Here is a 27,809-nt window from a genome sequence, read left to right as displayed (position 1 = left end):
GTGATTTGTTTTTCCTTTTGGTATACAGATAAAGCTGAGGGAACACTAAGCCACTTTGTGGTTTGGAACTAGGTTTCAGGAAAATAGTTTTTAGGCCACTGCATGGCACAACAGGGGAGACCTGCGTGACGTACGTCAATGGAAGGCTCACAGCCATTGGCGCTGTTCAGAATGAAGAGTGGGGCTCGTCTAATTGAGGAACTTCAAGAACAAAAAAAGGGCCATCCAAAATCTTAGCTTTTTGGCATAAGGTTATTATTATGAGTAGTTGTATTATAGAAGTAGAGGGCTAGATTTAGGTCCAATCCAAATATTGCACCATCTATAAAACTGATGCCACGATAAACCAAACGTTGTACCTGTCAAAAGCTATAAACTAAGTGGTATAAATAGTAAATAAACTTTATAAAATAAATCCTTTTTAATGTTTTTTTTAAATAAGCAACTCAGGCCAACAGAGACTGTAAGATACTGTACTACACCGGATATGTCAATATGACTGAATCCACTTCTTTCCTCTTTGATACGTGTTCTCAGTAAAAGTCCAGTAACTCTAATCCCTTTGTTCTTTTATGGATGAGAAGCAGCTTCCCAGCAGTATAACACCAGTGTGTTCCTGGAGCCCACTAATCCTCTGGGACACACATTTCACATGGCGTTCCTGCTGCAGGGGCAGCAAGCCAAAGCACAGGTTTAAAAGTGGCCGCGTTGTTTGCCTTCAGTAGCTAAAATTAGTCATTATTATAAGGCTAAAGTGGAATTAGGGATTTTAAAAATGAAGAGAGCAAAGAAAACAGTCCTGAGCACAGGCAAAGGTAAGCCCACACAGGGATTATTTTGGTTTTGTTGAATTTCAAGACAAGAAAAGAGTAGGCAAATCTACAAATTCTGCTCAGGTCAAGGGTAATAAGGACTGAAGTAATATCTATGTACACACACACAGTATATACGGGTATACAGAGTTATAGTAATATTTGAAAGAGGGTATTTCTGACCATCTATACTTATAACAATTATTTTTATTTGTATTTTGAAATCAGGTTTATGTAGTAATTTGTTATACAGTAGGTTAAAAAAAATAAAAAAGAAAGAAGCACAGCTCCACTGAGGTCCATTTCCACAGAAAAAGGTAGACTCAAAATGATTTCATTGCATGTGACCAAATAACTGTGTGACTGTTTAGCAGCAATGGCAAAAAGCTTGAAGTGACTGACAGTGCAGGATACTGGCTATACACTGGCTCAAGCATAACCAGGGAAAGGTAATGCATTCATTGACTGGTCAGAAGAGGACAGACCAGATGAAGGGAAGAGGTCTGTCAAGAGAGAAGCAAGCAGTGCAAAAATGTGTGCCTGATGGAAACACAGCATGCCTGCTGCAGCTAGATAACTGCTGCTGTAAACTAGGAAAACAAAAGGGCATGTGAGGCCAAGGGCCGATTCCTAGTGGGGTCTTTGGGGGACACGTAAGTCATCTAAAGCATCAGCAAACATTGCTGGAAGCAGAGGAGCCAGTTATTGTGCTTTTAGATCGATCTGGAAGTCTAAATCACTTCTTCTGGATTCTCAGCACCCCGCACATTCTGCTTTAACTAAAGGTCCCCCCGTCTCCCCCCCTAATGCACTGCCTTGGCTTTCTAGCTCCACAGGAAGTGCCCATGTGCACGGTTAGGAACGAGACTTCAGACTTCAAGAACATAGATTCATGCTCAGAAGCCACCCAGGCTTTGTTTAACTTCCCTGGTTTTACTAGATCCGTTACACTAAGCTACTTGAAGCTGGAAAACACTCTTGGCTTCACTCAAGTGATTATTGTGCTATTGAAATTGGAAGCAGTTGCAGCTTTTCGTGTGTTGTTATTGCATTGCATGGGAGTATTAGGTCAGGGAAAGTATCCACTTAAATGCTGCAATCCTGTTTCTATTTTTCTCCATTATATAGTTTGAGGATGTTTCTATTTTTTTCAAGGACGTACGGTACAGCTTGACTGGGTTGATCCAGCTTAAAAATAAGTAAACAGTTGAGACGTACAAGCTGGGTAATCATAGCCAATTACTTACCCTTCACTGTGATAATGCATCACCTACAAAAGGTTGTTAAGGGTCTTTTCTGCAGTGTAAACTTGCTATGTATCAAAGTTTTCAAAGGAAGGCTTATGTCAGCTTTACTGTGTTAAAATGCCCGTTAGCTAGGTTTTTGTGTGCGTTCCTCAAGTGAGTGTAGCTGAGAAAATATTAAAAGTGAAATGATAAAACTGTGCAGATAATTCTGCCAAATGGGCACTCAAATTAAACCACACGTACATGCAGATATAAATTTCACAATACTCTTTAGGGCTGTCTGGCACATCTAAGATTGTGTTGGTCAGCTATACCCCACCCCCGCCCAAACCATTTTGGTCGGGTCAGTAATAATTTTTGTCCCCCTTTAAAACCACTGTCATTAATGCATACTGTCATTCGTCTGTACCAAACATTGTGCAGTAGATGAGTTTTTTCAGATTGGTGACAATGTTGTTAATTGGTTCTGGGCAGAAATTATAAAATGAGTTTAAATCTTAGCAATTTAACCCAGTCTATTATTACCGAATACAAAACACAAGGCATAGATGGGAGATTTATAGACATCAAAAATAACTCTTCTTATATACTGTATATTTTAACACAATGTTATCTCAATGCTGGCATCTGAACCAAATCCATTGCAATGATTAATGACAAATCTTCCTAATTTCATGTTCCTGACACCAATTGATTTTTGGTCGCCCTGCTGCAATTATATTTTAACATGTTTCTTGGGAAATTGAGAAAATGCTGCGCCATGTAACGTTATACTACTTTCCTGTCATCTACCAAAGCACTTTATTACAAGTGGGCGATCTTTATAAGCATAAGCGTGTATTTACCCAAGCAAAAAAAAAGCTTTCTGGAGTATAAACAGCCATCTCTGCCTCCTGCCTCTTCCTGGTTTACACGAGGCAACAAATTACTTTCTCAAAAGAAGAACCCCGGCCTCACATGAAGTGGAACAATTAATTTCACGCTTGTCGTCCCCGCTTCAATACTGTGTTGATTTGAGTCAGATATGTGTGCCGCATTACAGCTAGCAGGGGACAGTTCTCATTCCTTCTAAGAGGACATACTGCAATAAGGACCACAACTATAAAACAATCTATGAATAAGAGTAATTATATTATCGATCAAAACGAGGAGGGGTTTCAGATCGGACTCAATTCTTGCCGAGTAACAGACAGATTGAATGGACTAACCCATAAACCACCATCCTGCACAGCAACTGAAACAGCTAATATTGTGGAAACCACTTGAGAAGTACTCATTGGACTCTTAGTTTCCACTTCAGTAGTTACAACGAACCATTGTGGCAGGCAGAACACTGCTTGAAAGGCAGCCCCAGTGGTGAGGTTTCTTGTATAAAAAAAGCGCAAACATCTGCAAGAAAAAAAAAAAAGGCTGCAAAAGGACACTAAAACAATTATATCTTCTTCTTCTAATCAGCGATTCTAATTACATTTTTTATGATGTGTTTGCAGGGTGAGAAAATACATTGCAGATTATGATTCTCTTTTACAGTGGCAGGGAGGAATTGAAAGCTTTTACTGCAATTATGGAAAAGTGTAACACCATTTATTTCACATGTCCCTGTTTGTGTAACCCCAACCGCTCCACACTAATGCCACTGTCACTCAGTGTGAGAATCTGATCCTGTGCAAAACTGGAGGCTCATGCAAAAAGCCCTGTAATAAGCAAAAAACATAAATTAACCCCCCCCCCCCCCAAAAAAAAAAAAAAAAAAAAAAAAAAAAACAGGATTTCTTCCAACGACCTGGATAATATGGGGTCTGTCCTATAAGTACCCCTCAGTTTTTTTGAACAGAAAGTCCTACATTCCTCCTCACATTTGGACATACGATATGTAAGATGGTGCTAATGCATGGCTCTGCACTTGGATGTAGTTGGCTGTTTTTACCATCCATTGATTCACATTGTGTAAAAGGCGATTTATTTGATACATATCACCGCCTGAGAGCAGTGATGCGGTGAGACATCATTGTCTGAAGGCCATACTGGGCCGATGGTGTAATAGAGAAGATGGAAAAGTCATTCATAAAGAAACATGCCTATGAAAAGCCACCGATGCCTTGTACAATTTACAGAACGTTACTTGAAGGTTATAGAGCTCTTTTTCAACAAGCATGTATTCAAACTCATCCTAACCTTAGTAGCCCTAGACTAAAAACCTTTGGATACTCATAAACAGTATGGATGCTTCTGGCTTTCTCTGTAAAGACAACAAGCAGGTTGTAACTTCATAAGGTTTCAGAAACACTCCCTGTGCTGAGCTTTTACACAGCATGTAGTAACACATCTATTTTTCCAATGAGAATGGAATAGTGAAACTGGCATTAACCTATTACATTAAATACAAATCAAAATATAACACTTTCTTTAAAAAAAGAATTGCACTATCCACTGTAAAAGAATGATAGTAATATTCTACTTAGCTGACACTTATGTATGTGTTGTATATGTAGAATTGACTCTCTAATTCTGCTTTAAATAAAACTTTTTATAACAAATAACATATATATATATATATATATATATATATATATATATATATATATATATATATATATATACATATATATAACACACACACACACACACACACACACACACACACACACACACACACACACCCTATCCTTTTTTAAAAGGTAATGTGTACAAGGTCTACTCGTTTGACAGGAACAGAAAGGCTAGCAATCAACTTGTCAGACTCTAAAATGGCTAATTCCATTAATCTGTGGCCCCTGGGGAAGAAAGGACAAATCCAAAGGATTTCAAACGACACTAAAAGGATAAATGTGGGGTGCCGCTGCACTGGATATGTGTTTTAGAAGGCAAATGCCACTGGATTAGTGCCACAGTCTTGTTAAATAAGGAAATGTATGTTTTGGGGTGGTTTTTTTGCATTTATATAGCGCTTTATACAGTAGTATCTCAAAGCACTGTATAGTACATTGTAGAAAAATCTAATCACAATACAGTTGTAAAACATCTACCACAATCATACCATTTAAATAACATATTCAAACAGTACTATACTATACAGTACTACACACACACACACACACACACACAGATAAATGTATGCTGTGACCTCAGAGTACGATTCGGAAGATACGGGGTCAGTAACCCTAACAAATAACTAGGTGCAAATCCATTCAGGGCTTTACAAGTTAACAACAAAATCTTAAAATCCATTCTATACTGCACAGGTAGCCAGTGCAGAGAGGCCAAAACAGGGGTAATGAGCTCACTTTTTCTGGTTTTAGTCAGAATTCTAGCGAGCTGTAAGAGAGAAACCACCCATTTGGGGATACCAGGAGAGAAGTGCATTACAATAGTCAATTCTAGATGAAACAAAGGCATGCATTAGCTTCTCAGCATCAGGTACGGCAATAATGGGTCCAAGCTTAGCTATATTTCTAAATTGATAAAATGACACTTTAGTATTTCTCAAATGATAGATCAGGATCAAAGATGACCCCTAAATTTATCATTTCTAGTTTTAGTTTGAGTGAGACACTGCAGTCTAGCTTGTGTAAATTGATATTCCTTTAGTTGATGCTGTGGGCCTACTAGCATGATCTCCATTTGGTCAGAATTCAACATTAAGAAGCTCTGTGACATCCAGCACTTGATGCCAGCAAGGCAAGCAGCTAAACACACCCCCAGTAGAAGGAGTGCCTGGATCCAAACAATGGAAATTCATTCCATGCCTCAGAATAATATCACCGAATGGCAGCATATATCATGAAAACAACAAAAGGACCTAAGATACAGCCCTGTGGAACACCATAGGCAACTTCTGACAAATCAGACCTGGAGCTGAAAGCAGTAAGCTGGTGTCCTGGAACTCTCCACTGGTGTACACAGTAAGAGCAAAGACAGTGTCAGCAGAAAGCAGCGACAGCAGTAGCTGCATCTTTCACAAGGCCTACCGATCCCCCCCACCACCACCACCACCCCCGCCCACAAGTTAACCATGTAAAAGATATCTCATTCTTTAAGCCTAAAGGTGCTGAACTTTAACTAAAAGGAATCTCAAATTGAGCCTGATAATGATGAAATGAGAAAAGCTTTAGCTGGATAATGTCATGCTGAAATGTTTTTTTTTTTTTAATTGAGTGTCAAGCAGAAGGCTGCCAAGACCCACACATGCTTGAAATCACAGTCAGCAAAACATCCAGCACATAAGCCAGAAACGTCTTTTAACAACATGTACAGTACAGTGACTTTTATATCTATATTAACGGATACTGTACAGGGGAGGTGAACTTCATATCAGCCATTGCCAAGACACGCTATGCTTCAGCAATACCACGGCAACACTTTAGGCATGTTTCAGATTAAACCCAATTAAACCTCCATTTCTTTTTTTTTTATTCAGCCCTGTCGCCTGGCTGTGTTTGAAAGAGGGCCAGCACTGAAATGCAGGGGTGGCTGTTCAGCTCTGGATTGAGATCTGTCAACTCAGCTTTCTTGGCCATCCTTACTGTGCTTATTTATTAATTTATTTTACTGGCTTGCTGAGATACAAAATCTTCTTTTTTTAAATTGCCCACTCCCAACACATTAATTCACATTCACAGCATGCGGAATGATATTAAAACACAGAACACATTAACATTTATATATGCATCCACAGGAGAATACATATGTAGTTTTAGTGCATCAGACTAAGGCAAACGAGTCTACTGGCTGCTCAAAGAGACTCAACTGTGCACACATTATCCCTGCCTGTTTGTTTCGTTTAACATGAAAGTGGGAGCAGCCACCTCTTCATTTTAATACAGTGGCTTGCGAAAGTATTGACCCCCCTTGGCATTTTTCCTATTTTGTTGCCTTACAACCTGGAATTAAAATGGATTTTTATCTGGATTTCATGTAATGGACATACACAAAATAGTCCAAATTGGTGAAGTGAAATGAAAAAAATAACTTGTTTAAAAAAATTCTAAAAAATAAATAACGGAAAAGTGGTGCGTGCATATGTATTCACCCCTTTGCTATTAAGCCTCTAAATAAGATCTGGTGCAACCAATTACCTTCAGAAGTCACATAATTAGTTAAATAAAGTCCACCTGTGCGCAATCTATGTGTCATATGATCTGTCACATGATCTCAGTATATATACACCTGTTCTGAAAGGCCCCAGAGTCTGCAACACCACTAAGCAAGGGGCACCACCAAGCAAGCGGCACCACGAAGACCAAGGAGCTCTCCAAACAGGTCAGGGACAAAGTTGTGGAGAAGTACAGATCAGGGTTGGGTTATAAAAAAATATCCGAAACTTTGAACATCCCACGGAGCACCATTAAAGCCATTATTAAAAAATGGAAAGAATATGGCACCACAACAAACCTGGCAAGAGAGGGCCGCCCACCAAAACTCACAGACCAGGCAAGGAGGGCATTAATCAGAGAGGCTACAAAAAGACCAAAGATAACCCTGAAGGAGCTGCAAAGCTCCACAGCGGAGATTGGAGTATCTGTCCATAGGACCACTTTAAGCCATACACTCCACAGAGCTGGGCTTTACGGAAGAGTGGCCAGAAAAAAGCCATTGCTTAAAGAAAAAAATAAGCAAACACGTTTGGTGTTCGCCAAAAGGCATGTGGGAGCCTCCCCAAACATATGGAAGAAGGTACTCTGGTCAGATGAGACTAAAATTGAGCTTTTTGGCCATCAAGGAAAACGCTATGTCTGGCGCAAACCCAAAACCTCTCGTCACCCCAAGAACACCATCCCCACAGTGAAGCACGGTGGTGGCAGCATCATGCTATGGGGATGTTTTTCATCGGCAGGGACTGAGAAACTGGTCAGAATTGAAGGAATGATGGATGACGCTAAATACAGGGAAATTCTTGAGGGAAACCTGTTTCAGTCTTCCAGAGATTTGAGACTGAGATGGAGGTTCACCTTCCAGCAGGACAATGACCCTAAGCATACTGCTAAAGCAACACTTGAGTGGTTTAAGGGGAAACATTTAAATGTCTTGGAATGCCTAGTCAAAGCCCAGACCTCAATCCAATTGAGAATCTGTGGTATGACTTAAAGATTGCTGTACAACAGCGGAACCCATCCAACTTGAAGGAGCTGGAGCAGTTTTGCCTTGAAGAATGGGCAAAAATCCCAGTGGCTAGATGTGCCAAGCTTATAGATACATACCCCAAGAGACTTGCAGCTGTAATTGCTGCAAAAGGTGGCTCTACAAAGTATTGACTTTGGGGGGGTGAATACTTATGCACGCTCAAGTTTTCTGTTTTTTTGTCTTATTTCTCGTTTGTTTCACAATAAAAAATATTTTGCATCTTCAAAGTGGTAGGCATCTTGTGTAAATCAAATGATACAAACCCCCAAAAAATCCATTTTAATTCCAGGTTGTAAGGCAACAAAATAGGAAAAATGCCAAGGGGGGTCAATACTTTCGCAAGCCACTGTATAGGTTTAAATGAAAACTGGCACAAACAGTGGTACTTTCCCACTGCCCAACCAACTCATACACAAACTCATAAATGCATTAACGTTCTACAAACCCACTTACATGCTAATGTTTTATTAATAATGTCCTTAGAACTACTGGATGAATTTCCATATTTTTAACAAGAGAGAAGATTATTCAGGGCTTTAACCTATCCTATTTAGTCCGGTAGCCAATATAAGTCAACCATGTGCCAATATTCAGTACTGCAGGGAGAAATGTTGCTAAATACTATATATAGATTATTCCAGTACCCTTGACATCAAAGGGGATCATTCTAAGGCAGTTTCTATACTAGCTATGACATAGAGAAGTACAGAATTCAGCTGTAGCTTCTAGCTGTTAGTGGAGTGTGTGGGATAGTAGTGCTTTGCATTGTTTGTCCATTACTGTGAGTGTTTTACTGCAGCACAATCCACACAACAGAACAAGCATAATGATAAAATTATAAAAATATAAAAATGCTAGTAGTATAACAATGCTAATGGTTAAACTGTCAGTCCCACACAGAACTGGGTACATTATTATTCTGAAACTAATGTGTGCGTAAAAAATCTATGCAAATGTGAAATTACAAAAAACGTATAGACTGTACTGGCTTTTTTGCGTTCTGTCTAAAAGTGGCTGGTCCACTAATGTGAACCCTACAACAATATGATTCATAAAAAATGATCCGACACACAGCAGAAAGAATGTACTGTATCAGTGCTCAACCACCTGGGGTCGAGCCTCTGGCTCAGCAACATTAATGCTGCTCATCAAATTCTTGACTGCGATCATATTTCAATGCCACGGGTTAAAAGCCTGGACCCCTGACTGTGGGCAGATACCAGCTGAAAATGTATAATGTAGCCAAACACTCACTTTCCTGTCGATCCCTGCTCCCTGCTGAAACAGCAGCAGCACACATCTGAGAGTGAAGGGCACATCTGAGTAAAACACCTCCAGCTTCAGTTGTGTCACTTGTTTAAATCTTCTGAATAATATATGAAAAATCACGCTAAAAACTAAGGAATCCTTAATACACAAATCTTAAATGTTCTCCAAATTATTTAAACTGTATGTCACTATTACATATATTTATCACATTATTAATAATTCTTGTCATATCTGAGAAGAATGGACGCAGCACTCAATCAATCAGTATCAGCAATTGTAATGTTTTTGTATATGATCCTGCACCTAGCATATTATTTAATATATTGTGAGTGTGTGGCAAGGTGGGGTGGGGGCTGCAGTTCTGCAGTCAGCAAATTAATAAAAAATTACAAATAGATCTGGAGACATCAGAAGTTCCTTGGTTTATTTATATTTAGCTTTGTCTTTAAATATTTACTGTGCTTATAATTTGTTTTGCCCATATCATTAGTCAACTTATGAGTTTAAAATCAGTAATTTGAGGCGATTGCAGTATCTTTAATCAAAGGCATGGTTGCTTTTTACACCTTGTACATCATATTTAAAAAGATAGTGATTTAACATTAGCATACATGGTTATATTATCATGTAATAATAATTTAACAATCCAATGAGGTTAAATAGAAAGAGAGGCATAAATAAGTATGTAATTAATATGCAATTAACCATTTGCTGATGTTGATAAACAGTGAACAGATATGCCAGGAATGTGCATCTATCGTTAGACTGCCATTTGCGTTCATATTTCACAGGTATGTTGAGTATGTTTGAGGATGATGTGTTGGGCAGGGAAGGTCAGACAGGACTGGGATATTTCGGGGGTCGGCGAGCATTCGTTTAGTTGATATATGGTGCAATTTTGTCCTTTGAGAGGCGGGTTTGAAATTTCACACTTCGGTGGTTGGGAATGAGCAAATCCTGCGTTAATGGACTTTGACACTTTTGGAAGCGATAAAAATGGTCAAAGGTACAGAAAGTGGTCCCTGCGACAGATCGAGGTGTTTTTTAAGCACTCAAGGTGTTTTTTATTTTTCTATTACACATCCATATCAATAAAAAAACATTCCTTGTTGCATTGGTGTGTTAACTTAAGTACAAACTCCAGATTCCCATCTGTTAAAGATACGCTGAGCATCACCAATAATGAACAGAGCCAACTCGTAGAGGAATGCAATAGAGAATCTCATTTCTCTGTTAATAGCTCTGTTCTAGCTGTTCTCTACCCAGGGCAAAGTATGGCATGGACAGATATGAAACAGTCACAGGGTTAAGATAAATGACTGTGAGAAATGACTAAACATATCATTATACTGGTGGGGTACGCTCCATGCTCATTATAACACTGTCCTTTGGAGTCATTCTACACACAATGAGCTGCATCTTGCTCGGAGTATGCTACTGGTGTTATAAGATACTTCACTGTGCTAAAGGTGAAGTGCAGAATTAAAAGGAAAATGTCCCTCCTAGTGCAAAACAAACAATAGAGAAATGTGTTTTGTAGTTCAAAGGGTGATATGGGTATTAAGGTATGGTTTAGTTGGAATAAATAAAGGGCAGCAGATTCATGTTTAAAAAATTAATTAAATACATTAAAAAAAAAAGTATTGCCAGCACAGATGAGAAAACAATTAATGCATTAAATGTTCAGCCTAATATATATATATTTTTTTTAAATGATAAATTCAGGTACTGTGTGACACTGATTTTATGTTTTATATACAGTGCAGTGTTACTGTGGTTTCCTTTAATACCAAAAGCTGAACTGAGGCTCCTAATCTACACAAAGCTGCTATACAATAGAAGTTGGACTTATCGTCATACACCTTTAAAAAAGCAACAAAGCAAGGAGCCGACATTAATCACTTTTGAAGCCCTATTACCTGAGGGAGAACGAGGAATGCAAGTAGGGTTTTGGAACTAGTACTTTCTGCACCAAAAACGACACTGCCGGAGGAACAGCAGATAACTCAGCTCAGTAGATAATCTCCTGACCGTGGTCTAGCTGTTTAGATTTGCAAATAAACGTTGTAACTGAGAGAACATGCCCAGGACACAATCCGTCGGGAATACTGCACCTGCAGTCTGACAGTGATCCCTTCTATCTTCACACCAGCATGGCATACAGTGCTTTACAAAACAATGCATAACTAATAGATATAATCTCCTTGACTAACGCTTTATTTTGAGTGGCATTAATGTATTTAATTAATATGCAATTAAATAATTTGCTGAAGTTTAGTTACATGTTAATAAGCAGTCAAGAGATGTGCCATGCATGTGTGTATTTATCCTGAGACTGCCACTGCAAGCTCATATTTCATATGTATTTTGAGTATTTTTTTTTTTTTGGACTTGGTAGTTTCCTGCTCCAGTTAAAAAAAGACATACAAAAGACTGGTATGTACCATTACCAATATTATTACACTACCTGAGTAATGCACATTTGCCAGTCAAAATCCTGTTTTCAAATTGCAATCTTGTGAATAGGGTATTAGTTGCTTTACAAACCATTATGTATTTTCTCAGACTCAACAAAAAATATAAAACATGAGATCAAATGGCAGTCTCATTACAGACACACGCATGCACGACATATCTATTCACAGTTTATGAACATGTAATTAAACATCAGCAAATGGTTAACTGAATATCAATTAAATACGTATTTATGTCACTCAAAATAAAGTGTTACCTATCTTTCTATTTGAAGAGCAACAGAACTGGCTTCTTCAAACTACAGTATGTGTATAATTCTGATCTACAACCAATCTGCAATTAAACTATACTATTACAGAGCAGCACGAACACCTTTCCTCTCTACTGAAGTTTGTTAAACAACACTCTGGTTTCCTCGCTTCAAAATAAATATCATGATTAATAGCAATAAAAAATCTGTTTCTTTAAAAAAAGTCCCTCTACGTAATAAATAAAGGGCTCGTCTGTCCTCTCTGACAGAGTGATTGATGCCCTGTGATGTGATTGATGAAGGATTGAGTCCTTCACACAATAAGCACACCCTAAGTATTACAAATGTCAGTAGTTCTGCTCCACTTCAAGTCAATGCTGCCCCATTCTTCATTATTAAAAACAGAAGAGCTATTCTGATTAGAGGTCACTGTTAATGTCTTCTGTTTTACTTATCTTTCTTTTTTTGCACAATCTATTGTTTGGTTGACTGCTGTCATACAATGGGTGCTGGTTTACAAATAAAAGCAATTGAAAATATAATTAACTTGTAATCCTTCTTTCAAACTGATCAGTCTAAATGGGTGATTTTAACTTGTTCTGGGAACTATCTGTAACCAACTCCTCAATACATTACAGTATTTTTCTCTTTAAATTAATGTAAAATGTCTGTGAAGATTTAAACAGTTTATGACGTATCTTGTAAACTGCCAAGAAAGAATGGTCCTAAGCTAGGAATGTCGTTCTTTTTTTGAGTAGTCAATCAAAACAAAGCTTTTTAACAGCAATCTTCAATCTTCCTGTGTGGTTATGGTGGAAAAGCTTTGTACCCTAACCCTAGACCCAGTCCATCTATTTTCTTGGTATGGGAAATACACTAAACCTCATCACTGTAGCAGAACATCATTGTGAAGATGCTCTATGAGAACACATTGGAAGACATCATAGACGCTTGGCTTGCAAGCTGAATGCATGCATCGCCATATTCTGTTGCAGTGTGACGGTGATATATTACACTGAAGGTATCTTTCTAATAGAAATGAGCAAGCTGGCCCGTGATCCGTCTTAGATGATCCTGCCTGTAAAAAACTAATTTATTCTGATTAAATAACAGGAGGGGGAAATCAATTGCATATCAATTATAATTAAGAAAACCAGTACAAGATAATCAGAAGTAAATTCTTACCTTTAATTGAAAATCAAGGAACAAGAACTATTTTGCTGGTTTACCAACGTATTTTTTTTTTTTTAATTTATTTAAATTATCATGCTGCATACATACTACATGAAAAATTGAATTGTTTCATCTGTGACTACTCAAACCTACAAAAAAATAAAGAAATAAATAATTATACATATTATATATTGCATCCTGAGCCATTCTAAAAAAAAAAAAAAAAAAGGCATATCACCACAGGAGCATCATCAAAAAGTGATAATTCCTCTACAGGAAAATATACTGGAACTGTGACCCATTTGACTCCTTGAGACCACCACTTCAATTCAAACACTCGACAACACCCACAGTACAGAAATGTTCATTAATGATCGACACACTGTGTTCAAAACGAACTATACTGCTTAACCTCGTGTTCTTTAACATTAGCATCACAAGGGTATCCATGTATTATAAAAAATAATAAATGGGCCTCTTCAGTGAGTTACAGGAAAACAATTCCATCTTGGGTTTCTGTGACAGTTTATAAACTCGACCTTCGCTCGTATTTTATGACGTCACAGAAACCCTATTATTATTTTCCTGTAACTCACTGAAGCCCATCTATTAACACACACACACACAGTAATGGGGATACCAGTGCATGTGCAGTGCATGTACAAGCTCATATCTGCAGATTAATGGAATAGTTTAAATTGAGATAAAAGATTAAAGTGGAATGTGACTGCATACAAATGGGAATGAAATCCAGGTAATTGTCCTAAATGTCCACACACTGTACTGCCGGATTTCATCATGCACTGTGTGCTAGGAATGTGTACAAAAATCCAACAGTAAAAAAAGCTATATCATTATCAATATCATTAGTGTACAGTACAACGATGAGTAAATGTGCCAGTGTAGCAGGAACACAATGGGGTAAACGATTACAATTCAGAAGGGGAAGCTGCTGCAGGGCACACCAGAAACACAACATTACACACGGTACAGGGATCTGGAGAAGAACAATGAGAAATGGTCATCGGTTTTCCTTTTTCATAAACATAATTTTTTTAATATAAAATCATTAAACAAATGTTCAAGCAGAGGTCTCTACAAAACTGTAAAATCAAAGAGATATTTAGAAAAAAAAGAATACGTTTCTTTCTGCATCTCCCTTGTAACTCATTTTCGCAGTAGGAAAGAAATTTATTTGAATGAAAATCTTTCCTACTGCCAGTGCATTATGAAAACTCAAAACTGTATAGAGTACACTATGTATTCCACAAAGATTGTAACACTTCTTTAAAAACACCTGCGATGGCTGCAATTCCCCCACCCCCACCCACCTGTCATTGTCACAGCAGAATATGTGCGAAACAAAGGACCGTCGTTACTACCCAATAGAATATCTAAATAGACGGATATTCATATATTGGTGATAATAACAGAGGGACTGGGCTGGTTTCCATTCGCGCTGCTGTTGACAGTGTTCTTATCTCCAGTGATCAGTAGCGAAGCAGAATAGAAAGTGATGATGTATGGTAGCGAGGGTGATATTTATCACATGTGCTGGAATTTATTACTTTGGAACAGAATAAGAACCCAAGAGTCCAACTCAGGGAGCAAGACTAGAATGAAAACAGGCTCACTGCACCTTGACAATCCCACGGTGTCAGGACTCTAAACATGCTAGTCAGTCTTTACTTTGAACGAGCCATGAATGTAAATGGATAAATTACTTCAATATTTAATTCAAATAATTTAGCAATTTCCATTAATGAGTTTTCAGTTCATCAATGATTTTTCTTTTTCATTATACATTAACTAACTGAAGTCTGAACTAAGTTTACAACTACCAAACTGTTAAAATAAAGTCATCACCTTACCCTAAATTTATTTTGTTAATTTATGTTGCGCTTTGCTATGTGAACAGTTCATTTTAACATGTTATGTATTGCTTGCTAAGAGGCCAATTCAATTAACTTTTAGCTGGGAAAAAAAGTATTCTAGGAAAACATAAATCCACAATTTAAACCAAGAGTGTGTGATAACTTTTTAAATGTTGATTTAAAAAAATGAAGCATTCTTTTGCTCTAGCTAAAAGGTTAAGTGAAACTACAGATATGGCTTTATTGCTAAAAACAATTAATAAAAAGGTCTGTCAACAAGGTCTGCAACCAAGGAATAATGCAGTACCCAGACAGAAAGGAATTCTGTTACTATAATATAAAATTGGACATGATTGTAGGACAATATGTTTGAGTTGGTTACAGGACGCATGTTAAATGCTGCTTAAAGAAGATAAATGGCTCAAACCGAATGCAATTTTATATCCATGATTTCAACCACCCACTTAAAATCTGCAAACACAAGGATAAAAATGGCACTATAAATACACTCTGTAACTGAATAAAAAAAATAATGCACTTCTTTGTAGAGTAATCAGGACACCGACAGCACTTCCATTCCCTGAGATAAACTGAATAAATCCCGGTTTCTTTCATAATATACCCTTTTTCCCCCCTTCAAAGCACATTGTGAATTTAAAAGGCACATTTTTCTTTTTTTGAATAAACAAGCATATTCTTGCTAAGATAATGGGTTTCCACTCTTGGAACAGAAAGTAGGCTTTTTACTTGTAACACTTTTTGAAACTCTTCTGCAGTAGCTGCTCCCCAGGTCTCGCGTATTCTGCCACCAAGTGCCGATGTGAAGAAACTACAGCAATAAACACCTACAGTATCTCAAAATCAGCACATTGCATCCTTTGTGCACAGACATTTAATGTAGTGATACAACCAGAGTGATTAAATATTGCAAAGAATAGGGCAGCCTAGCCAACAGAAAACACCCCCCAGCAAATTAATTTCAACATTCAGCACAAATCTGGTATAATACATTTAGATTTTACTTTGCTAAAATATATATATATTATATATATATATATATATATATATATATATATATATATATATATATATATATATATATATATATATCTGCATAAACAGATAATAGTTTAGCTCCTTTCTCTGTTTAGATCAAATCATTAAAAGGAGCTTCCCCGAGGCTCAAAGCAAAATCGACAAGATGAAAACTGAACATGGAAGGAAAGAGCTTGTATGTTTAGTGGAAAACCATTCCAAAGCACCTGGGCTCCACTTTTCATTGAGTAATAATGCTGCTGGGTGAAAGACAGCTAATACATTTAATGATATGCTAATGATGGCTTTTGATTGCTGCTTTTATGCCATCCTATGCATATTTAGTAAATGCACAGTCTTTTAGGGGCATCATTTTACAGGCTGAATTCATGTTTGCTGAGAAACAATCTAGCTTGCAGTGACCCTCAAAGCTTTTAAAAGCTTTACAAATAGGGCTAGTGCTAAAGAGCCTGTATGAATATGAATATGAATATAATACTGTACAGTATATATGTGTTTATTGTCATACTATGTAAAGTATATTAGCTTGAAAAATTGAGTCTAGGCAGTCTAAGAATATGCTGTATGTACATATTAGTCATATCTAGTTGCATGCAGTTGTTTTGTCAAAACAACATCACTGATTAACATTCTAGCTTTGTAAATTACCAGTGTAGTTGGAGACAGGAAATTCCTGTAAACTGCATCCCAGCAGGTCTTTAAATATATTTCGTAAAAATTGCAGAACAAATGTAATTGCAGCATGGGACACAGGCTTGGTTTACATGCACTTGAAAATCAACTCTACAGTCATGACTTTGTGACGTTGTGACGCGAATACATTGTGAAACAGCAAAAGGACATCCTTTTCGTAGATGAATTTAAGGACAGGGTAGATCACTTTCTCACGATAAAAATAGCTGTAAAAACTCATGTAAACCGTATTTAAATGAACAATTAAACATAACATGAACGACTCAGTCATTTCATTTAGGGGGTTGTAAAAAGTATTAAGTTGTCTTTCTATGCTCACTCACTGACCCATTATGTGACCCTGAGCAAGTCACTGAACCTCCTTGTGCTCCGTCTTTCAGGTGAGACGTTGCTATAAGTGACCCTGCAGCTGATGCATAGTTCACACACTCTAGTCTCGTATCTTGTAAAGCGCTTTGTGATGGTGGTCCTCTATGAAAGGCGCTATATAAAAATAAAGATTATTATTATTATTATTATTATTATTATTATTATTATTAATAAGAGAACGGCGAAACCTTAGGGTTTCAACAGCTTTCAATGCACACATGCTTGTTTCAAACTGTGGGTATCCCTTTAAAACACCTCAAGTAGAAACTTATTCTTCTTCAGCATTTGTCATTTTATCATACAGTGGTAATAGAAATTCCCAGTGATAATGGAAACTGGTAGGTGTCTAACAGAATAGCTGTCTGTTATGGCTGCAAGCAATTGACTATCTGCATCCAGTGGCGTCATATCATCTTACACAGTTTGCTATTTTGTACAAAAGTCATTCACAACTGGCGATACATTATTATTTTTTTTTATTTATTTATTTTTTAAACAGCGATTAAAGAAAAGCAGAACTATTATGATACTGATATATTTCAATTCAACAGTTCCTAAGGAATATTTTTCTCCCTTCCAAGGTGATGATGGCACGCAGATAGATTTAACATCCTGCTCAGAGATGTGTGCTGCTTGCAAAACCCTTTGCTTTTGCATTTGCATCTTTCAACCCCACAATATGAAAATCTTAAAAGCTACAGTTACACTTACAAATAGCATAATATTTACAGACTGAGAATACATCAGCGATATAAAAGAATTGTGAATGCAATTATTCAGCAGTTTTCTCTGGCAGGGAATTTAGCATCAAGCTTTCAAACTCTATGAAATAACTACTATATAGTCCCAACAGAAATCGGCAGTGGATTTTCTTAAGAATCTGCAAAATAGAAAGTCGATTTTCTGCAAAGGACTTGCACAATTCTGCAGGAATTGTTTTTTATATAATTATCTGAGGAGTGATTTGAGTCACAAAACTCAAATCACTCCACTTGCACTCACTCAGAGGCATTACCAGGTATTTTAATTTTTTTTTTCCTAAAAAATGTTATTCTGGTCAGCAGAGCTGCCGGGGCAAAATATATTGCCCACCCTGAAGTCTACATAGCTGAATTAGCTATCAGAACTTCAATAAATAAACATTTTAACAAAGATTTAACTTGTCTGCAACATTTTGGGTTTTTTTTAGGCAATTGTTTGTAATTTTCTGGATTATTAAATGAAAATCATATTTATTTTACTGGAAAATTAGGTGAATGAGAATGTGCTAATCCAACATCATTAATAGTAACAGTCAAAATTCTCACTGAGAGTTATTTTCTTACTGTCGGCAAACTAAAATGCCCTTCTTAAACACAGCTGACCCGATTACATCAAGCTACTGTAACACTGTATGTGTAAGTAAAATACTAATTCTGTTCATACAGTACACTGGCCCCCATCTGTTTTTAAATATGGAATACAGAAGTTGTTACATTCTAGTCTATTTGTTAACCCTTTACTGATCACTTTACTATTGTTAAACAGCTGAATAACGTGTTAGCACATGGATCATATCACACAAAAAGGACTGGTAAACTAATTATATAATTAACAAGCTCCCCTTTTAAAAGTTTCCCATAGTAAAAGCATAGCAAAGTGTAATAAAGCATGGTAAAGCATAGATAAGCATCGTAAATAATACCGAGGTATCGTAAAACATATTAATAAACATGGAAAACCAGAGCAAACTATGGAAAATGCATAGTATAACTATGGTAAAGGCATGGTAAACTGAAAAAATACCATGGGAAACTTCTGGAAGGACTTAAAGTAATACTACTACTACTAATAATAAAAATAATAATAATAAAATCTAAAAACGTAACATCTATATATATATGCGTTGTGTTTTCTTATCCATGCTCTTGAATGTTGGTGTCACAGTTTTCCCAAGTCATTTGACAAGCATCCTCAGAATGTACAGTAATATCACATGGTTGAGTATTTAATGTCTCCCCTGTCAATTGTAAGATTTAGTACTTATGAAAACCAGCAGCTTGGATAATGTGGATTACCTTATTACAGAAGACCCCCTCACAGCCATTGAAACTGGCATGAAAAGCAATCGGCACATTTGCATATACAGTACAGTACACATTGAATATGCCTATGTTTATAAGCAGCTGGAGAAACTGTATCAAGAACAGCCCCAGTATAAATAAAGCCGGGACAATGAAGATGTCAAACACCATGTCTAGTAATGTGACAGTGTTCATCTATAGAAGCCGATTAAATCCACATGTTAACAAACCCTGACTTGAGTATTAGCTGAAAAATACTGTACCAACAGTTTTAATAACACAGCCTTTATGCTTGCAGATGTTAACATTATGAAGCTGCTTGAAGTTCTGTATAGTTTCAGCCATTAGTATTAATGTACTGTTCTTATACTGGTAAAGTCTGTGAAAGGAAACATGTGTTTCAAGGGCTGTCCAGTAATCTAAAAACAAATGCTAACCCTAAGACTACTGTTCCTTTTTTTTTTGTAAACTAATAGCTTGAGATAGCCTGGGCTATTGTTTTAACTCCTGAACCACATTAATGCTGCATTGTCTCAAGTGTAAATATTTGTTTAGTTTCGCATTTTATGGGTAAGGTCATTTGCATAAGGACTGCCAATGGAAACTATTGATCAGGGGATGCTTTAAGGTTAATCACCATAATCCCAGCTTCTCAAAGGATACAGCTATTGAAGGACCAGTCTGCCTTTTGAGCATCTGCATGGACTTGGGACATTTAACCTTGAAATACATGCATTTTCCAATATGAAATGACTTTTTAATACAACATTGTGGGGGGAGGGGTCACACACAATGCTGCACAATCAGCAGTACAACATGGCCCCTTGCTTCTCTGAAACGGTGGATTTGTTCAGCACACGCACTCACACACACACACACACACACACACACACACACACGGTTCAGAATGCATCCAGCAGCACCTGCTATCCAGACACACCCCATTAAACACAGTGCAAACTCTATTTTAAATTCACAAAAAAGCATTTGCACAACTCGGAGGGTGTGTTTGAATGCACTTGCCCTGGACTGGAACATATCAAAATAATGAGTTATGGTTAGGGTACATTATGGGAATCCCTAACATGTCCTTCTTCTGTTCTAAAACTTGGTATTACTTTGCAGTATTGAATTCTGATAAAAGAAAACATCAATTAGAATTTAAAAATCTGTATTAGTTGTAATACTTGGTCTGTTTATATAATCAACAGCATCATACAGACACATATATTTTATAATTGGATAATATATATTATATATATATATAACTTATATATATATATATATATATATATATAATATAGTAAAATTATACATTTTATTTAAGAATACTGTTTACTATTGGGGAGAGAATGATGGTAACCGATAGCAAATTATTTTAGAAATCTATGTTCTCCTGAATCCCCAGCAATTAGCATCAATGACTTGTTATCTTGCAATATTTTAAACTAAAGGCATCAGGTGTAGCATTACTCTTACTTGTTTAAAGAATGTATTTTGAATTCACGGTGAATTCCAACATGATTTTTTTTTCACCTCTTTCTTTAATAATGTCATAATTTACACAGCAGTTGCTCCAGGAGCAGCTTTTGCTTTATTCATATTTATTCAAACAGAATGTGAAAGGTAACTTCTCTTCTCTACTGTATTACATTAATATTTTATCATTAGCTACTCTGACTTCAATTCTGTTGGTTTTTTTATAAATGAGTTTTCCTAAAACTTGATGCTTGCAATTGGAGGTAATATGATCCAGTCTCTATAACGTATTAACAATAATAATAATAATAATAATAATAATAATAAGGACTGTAGTCATTGTATTTTATATCTTGCTCTTAATTGCACTGTAATTCTTGATATGTAGTTTTGTATACAACTGTAAGTCACCCTGGGTAAGGATATCTGCTAAGACATTATTATTATTATGATGATGATGATGATGATGATGATAAGAAATACTTTGAAACAATTTTAGTGGCCCACAGCATAGGGTCATTATCTATTTCTCTTGCATTATTTTGAGGTTAAACAAACAAGCAAAACAAATCTTCCCCTCCATTGCTGTATGCTAAACTATGGTAAATTAATAACAGCAAAAATTACATTCGATTTCTAAACAGAGTCCTCATAAACAGTGATGTTTTAATTTCAATGATTTGTTCTGTGTTTATTGTGGGTGAGATTCTGCATAGCAATGGAACTTGTCAGAAACCAATCCTCTTCCAAACGTACCACGCACCGCAAGGTTGGTGGGTCTGGAGACGGAGCAGAATCTGTCACTTCCCATACCTGGAAGTGGTCTGATGGGGAACAGCAAAGCAAGCTCATTTATATTTGAATTCTAGAAGAACAGCAGCAGTTATCACAGCAGAGTTTGCCAACTACTCTGTGGTGCAAGCATGTGCATTCAGCAGGAGGCTGACAGCTTCTTTTATGAGGCCAAATCTTCATGACAGCTGGAAAAATTCTACGAATTAGCCACGCCACCAATAAAATCTTTTCTTCCTTTCCCAACATGAACCTTTTACGCTTAAGATGAAGGCTGTTGAGCAAACTTGGATAGTCTGGGGGTGGGGAGTATTTGTGTCAAATTAAAAAAAAAAAAATCCTATTTTTACATCTCGGCATTGGTTTTCAAGCATTAATAATGTAGGAAAAAATAATCAATTAAAGAATATACCAAGTGATACATTAAATATGAAAGACTTAAATTGCCACAAAAAAAAGAAAGCGCTTCTAAAAAAAAATACACAGTGCAGAAAAATGATTTAAGTGTAGCAGTGTCTTTTTTATTTGTAAATCTCTTAATTGTGTTAAGTGTAGCAAATTCTTCTCTTTCCTTTTTTTCTTCTACTCTCGAACAATAGTGTCGATGATGCTTGCACACATTTATATTTAATAATAACTAATTAATATATAAGATTATGATCTCAATCTTAATCCACTGCTATTCGGTCATGTAAACTGAAAAGAATGAATTTATATTAGCTCTATTTTAGCATGTTTCTTAGATTTAGAAATGATGTAATAAAAAACATATTTCTGCTTTGAAATATGAACCTTTTTTTCTAACCAGGTAAAATAGGAACATTATTAATATTCAAAGAATTCTGTATGTTCCTTTATACATTATTATAATCTATAATAAGACTATTGGCTTTTAAAAAAAAAACATTTTATTTTTTTTATTTTTAGCCAAACAAAATAACTGTCTGTGTATCTCATGAATAAAATGAAAAAAGATTTTACCTCCTTAAATTATTCACATTGTAAATAGATGGATACTTATCCCAAAACAAAGTCTTCAATTCAAATATGAATGTTAGCAGCAACAATCCTAAACAAGTATTGCTCAACTATAAACCCCCGAGAAGAAAAAATTAAGTAGGTTCTAATCTATCCAGCCTATTCTTAATTTATTATTTGGCCATAAAAAAGCAAATCTCTGTCACAAGGGACCCATTATCCTGTTACCCTCCTAATTGAGACCACAGCCCATTTAAACTCTTATACTACTCAGAAAGGATGCTGAGAATGATGAACTCTTCCCAAGCTACTAGTGACCTGGATCAGACAGCCTGGATCTCAGTGCTATTCTTTCACAAACTCTGCAATGGCTTTACATACTTCAGAAAGATCACACTAAATTATGCATTGGTTTTCTCTCAAACACAACTCCACATGTCTTAATAGCTATGTGCAATACTATATACACAGTACTGTAGAAGCATTAATTGTTTGTTGTTCCTGAACTTCATTCAAAACAATTGCTTATGGTGAATTTGTACTCATTTGGTCTTCAGTAGGATTATGAATACCTGTAGAATGTGCAGTAAAAAGATACCCAAAGGAGGAAATATTAATATAACTAGCACATGTTTATAGAGTAGGTAATTACATTTACAGATGCTCATTTTAAAGTGTTACCATGTACAGCAGCAAATATCTTTCTTCTTCCTTAACAGGTCCTAGTTTATTTACAGCCAGCATTCATACCAACTCAGTAGGTTCATTTCATGGTGCTACAATTTATTAACACAATGGCCTCTATTTAAATTTAAATGAGAAAAGATGCACTTTTTTATCAAGGGTTTTACAATAAATTCCCAGCCCTCATTTGAATTTAATAGACTCTGTCCCATTTTTCAAGTCTATGCAGTGCAGCGCAGCACCACGATAATGCCCAGCTGTGCAGCTGAACGAGGAGATAACCACGCTCATCCAGCTTATCTGTAATGATGTAATACATCCCAGCACAGGGTCCTGGTGATCGGGGAATAATGGGATTGTGAGACTGCAGTGATGAAACACAATACTAGGGTATGTCTTCCCCACTACAGTCCACCACAACCTGCTAGATAGATATTGTGTGTCAGTCAGATTACTGTATTTAAAAAAAACCCTATGCTGTACCACAAAGCTACAATTATGAACTGCAAGTCATTGAATATCTTCCTGTTTGTTAGCACGACTCTCTAATCAAATATGACACATAATATTTCTAAGCCTAACTAAGGCACACTAAAATTAGCATATGTAATGTATAAAAAGACTCATATTTTAAATAGCAAAGCTTTTAAAACTATAGGGCCAGTTTCTAAATTAGCATATGCAAAGCAGTAGGAGCTCATTCCAGGAAGTAACTGCTTACTTGAACTAGTAGTATGTACAGATGGGTGAAAATATATACAGTTTGTAGCAATCTATAGGCAGATATGTGCATACTGTACATGTTAAATGGTTGCCTTCACAACTGGGTCATCAGCTAGCTAAAGCAATGAGCCCTTGTGTTTTTAAAGGATTGTGTTTTCCAAAGGGAAGGAACAAACAAATTTTGCTGACTTGGAGAAAACTATTTAAAAGCACAACTGAGCAAAACTACAGTTCTGTCTACCTTGCTCAAACACACTGAAGTATTTTTTTTTTTTTTTTTTTTTTTTTTTTGCTATGCCTTACTAGAATAACAAGCAGATTAAATAATATACTGTTCTAATCTAGGCCTTAAATTTGCACATCTGGAAAAGCCTGACCTGAAATTGATAGAAACAATACGCGTAAATGGCGTAAATGGCGCAAATGGATGAACGTGTCTTTAAGAAAGCACACAATTCCAGAGATACTGGTACATTTTCATTCAATGCAATTAATTTTGATTCAATGCAATTAACAATATCAGAACATACCTTCTGTAGGAGTTGTGAACCCGAGTATTTGGCTGAAATTGATTTGATTTCTCCTCCAAACGCAGAGGCCCATAACTTGACACTATAAAAAATAAATAATAAAAAAAGTAAATGCTGAGCAGAGTGAAATCAGTAACGTTTGCAATAGTATTTCAAACTGTCACACTGTCTACATTGAATTAAAGAATATAATCACCTGTGCATTTCATACAATAAAATGTGTAATTAATGTATTACAGAGAATAAAGACACTTATTGCGTCACACGTGCATTACGGTTGTGTAGAAACATTTAGATTGTATTTGAAACACCAATTTAGATGCGTTTCCAGGTGCACTTTGTGTTTCAAAGTTCTTTTTAAAAACTCCTTCTCTTTAACTGCTGAGAGTACAACTTCCAACTACTTAAGACTTACACAGACAGAGGGATCGGCTGCTGGGACCTGGCAACGTCCACCAACGTCAGCCAAAATATTATCCAAATAAAGTGGAAACCAAAAAACACACGCGAGATGCTCGAATTCCCCAGCATCGTTCTGTTTGCTCCTGTCCAATTTGTTAGATAGACCAGTAGTGTGAGGGTGATTCTGTTGTAGATAGTGCTGATTTTTTTTTTATCGTGTACGGTAATTGTAAAAAAAAAAAAAAAAAAAGAGCGACCGAAGAAGCTGCCTTGAAGAAATCACAGTTGTCCATTCATGTCTTTAGTCCTGCAAGAGTGTCACTAATTGTAGGAGATGGTTTTGTTTTTCGCCGCGTCCTTGGCTGCCTTCTTGATTGCGGTCTGTGTTTGTGCTAGCAGTTCAATGCTGCAGACTGTATGTAGTTCAGTTCAATACAACTCCAGCAGCAGTAAGCAAAGTACGTTAGGAAAGCAGAGGTGACCTACTGCTGCTCCGAAGTGCCCTTTTATCTGCTAGACAGTACAGAAAGTGAGAGTTTATATATTGATTTCTAAGACGCGTTTTCTTCTTGCAAATCACCGTCACTTCACGACTGGGAAAAGCGCCAGTAGGTCCTGTTATGGGTTATTATACTGATAAACCCCCACCCCTCGGCTTTCATCCCACATCAAGTCATGCAGTAGTGCAGGTTCACTGGAGCAGCCAGGCATTAATGGAAAAGTGCTGATGAAAGCCGGGGGAGGGGGGAGAAGAAGAGAGAGAGATGGTGAGCTGATGGGAGTCAAAATTGTTTCCCAGGAGCTGACAAAATAGTTGCCTTGTGGCTGTGTGAAACGCACACTGCACAAGCTACATCACGACAGATTGGGTTACGCTGAAGAAAATCAAGAAGTTTAGCACTCATAAAATAAAACTACTTTTGACGCGTCATGGCCATCTTCAGCGAACAGAATGTTGGTATCCAATATTTCCCCAGACTCGTCTTTCTTGTCTCCACGTTGCCTATCGTGTGCGACGAGTCCTTGTGCTGCGTAGTAGGACTCCAGCTTCACTTCTTTTCACGCCCTGTGGAAAAGCTCCCATACTTACATCCGAAGGATCGACTTAAAAGGCTTTGTGATTGAAAGGAAATGCAGCATAAGTAAATCAATGCGACCTAAGTGACTCGAGCCTGTGAATAAATTATTCATGTTGTGCTTGTGTAGCCTAGGAATCACTTGGTTTCACTTGGTATATATATATATATATATATATATATATATATATATATATATATATATATATATATATATATATATATATATATATATATATATAACACACGCTATTTAGTTTAGCTTTGGTTGACCGTTAGGAAAATTTCTCACTGGCAAGCGAGTTTGTACGACCCCTTTTTCCTGTTACAAATGTAGAATCTGTTTTATGTACGGTATCTGCTTCGATACATACGCATTCCTCAACCAAAGAACTGCTGTAAAAGATGCGTAATCATTGTATTCTCATCTACAGGAAGTACGGGATAACATTCACAGCGACATGGCAGTTGGCAGCTCCCCTGAAATGAAAGCGTATTATACTAAACTACGTATGTTCGCAAGTATTTCAAAATAACGATACAGTATGCATTTATTGTAGCCTACGGGTTTATTTGTGCAGTATATTATTGTTCATTTACAGATCGCCGGATTAGAGGGTCATTAGACTAAGTAATAGCCTGTATATTATAATAAAAGCGGTCAAGTTATGAAAGCAGATTATAATAGCGTTCAGTACGAATGAGAATTAAGATATGACAATTTACTATTTTTCATGTTGTGGTGAAGGAAAAATAAACTTTTTTTTTTTTTTTTTTTTTAAAGACACAGCGTCTAAAATGTGAATGTTATTGTGGTTTGCATTTCAATTTCTGAATGATAACGCGGGGGAAACGAATACACCTTTTCGTTTTCTTTAACTCAGCTTTATTTAAAAAAAAAAAACATATTTGCAACACAAAACTCCAAAAATGACACGTCTTCCAGAGTATGGCTAACAGCCAGCTTAAGGAAATGCTTGTCTTTTTATTGTAACTAGAACATGTGGTGTAAAAAAATGCAATGCATTGAATTCAACTAAGAATGACTATTTGTGCTGCTATATATAGTGTACAGCATCTTTGAGATGCATTGGCTTAGTCATTCAAGAAAAGAACCACTAAAAAAAGTCGCATTCCTAATAAGTGTACATCTATTTAATATACACATTAAGTGGTAGCCTACATTATTATTATTATTATTATTATTATTATTATTATTATTAGTATTCGTCATACAAATTAAAATTGTGTTCAACATAAGTCTCACAATTGATGTCGTCTTAGCGCCACTGAATAATAAGACGATGTTACTTTCAGCACCATTGGAGACGGACAGCGGCAGCTTTTGTGACTAGAACCGGTCATATTTCTTAATTTCATATTGTGTCTACGAGCCACACACAGCAGAAATAATGGCATTTTTTTTAGTTATCTTAGAACATATTTTAATCTAACCAATAAATAAATATTCGTGTTCAACTTGTGATTGCGTTTATCTGAGTTTATTTAATAGAGCTATGTTGAAGGACAGCACAGCGTGTGCTAGCGTGTAGGTATACTAACCGCAACACGGATAAAATAATAAACAAACAAACAAATGAAAAACTGTAAATTGACAGTTACCGTGCACAAAATGTTAAAGTTACACCATATTTGTTTTTTACAGTGTACTCCATTGTTTACTGGATATTTAAAAACGCACACTAATGCACACATACTTTGGGCCATTACAGTAATCCAGATT

General features: G+C 36.5%; 1 protein-coding gene across 1 annotated transcript in view; it reads right to left on the bottom strand.

The window, feature by feature from the left end:
• LOC121329136 (voltage-dependent calcium channel subunit alpha-2/delta-3-like) overlaps positions 1–26,168 on the bottom strand; it is a 141,985-nt gene extending 115,817 nt beyond the window's left edge. The window contains exons 1-2 of the mRNA XM_041274516.1: positions 25,003–26,168; positions 24,588–24,669 (exon numbers count right to left, since the gene is read on the bottom strand). Of these exons, the coding sequence (XP_041130450.1) occupies positions 24,588–24,669; positions 25,003–25,118 (198 nt within the window). The 5' untranslated portion in view covers positions 25,119–26,168. The remainder of the gene's footprint in view (positions 1–24,587; positions 24,670–25,002) is intronic.
• Between the last annotated feature and the right edge of the window lie 1,641 nt (positions 26,169–27,809).

Source organism: Polyodon spathula, chromosome 16, assembly GCF_017654505.1.
Source record: "Polyodon spathula isolate WHYD16114869_AA chromosome 16, ASM1765450v1, whole genome shotgun sequence".
NCBI lineage: Eukaryota > Metazoa > Chordata > Actinopteri > Acipenseriformes > Polyodontidae > Polyodon > Polyodon spathula.
This window is presented reverse-complemented; position numbering and strand designations above follow the sequence as displayed.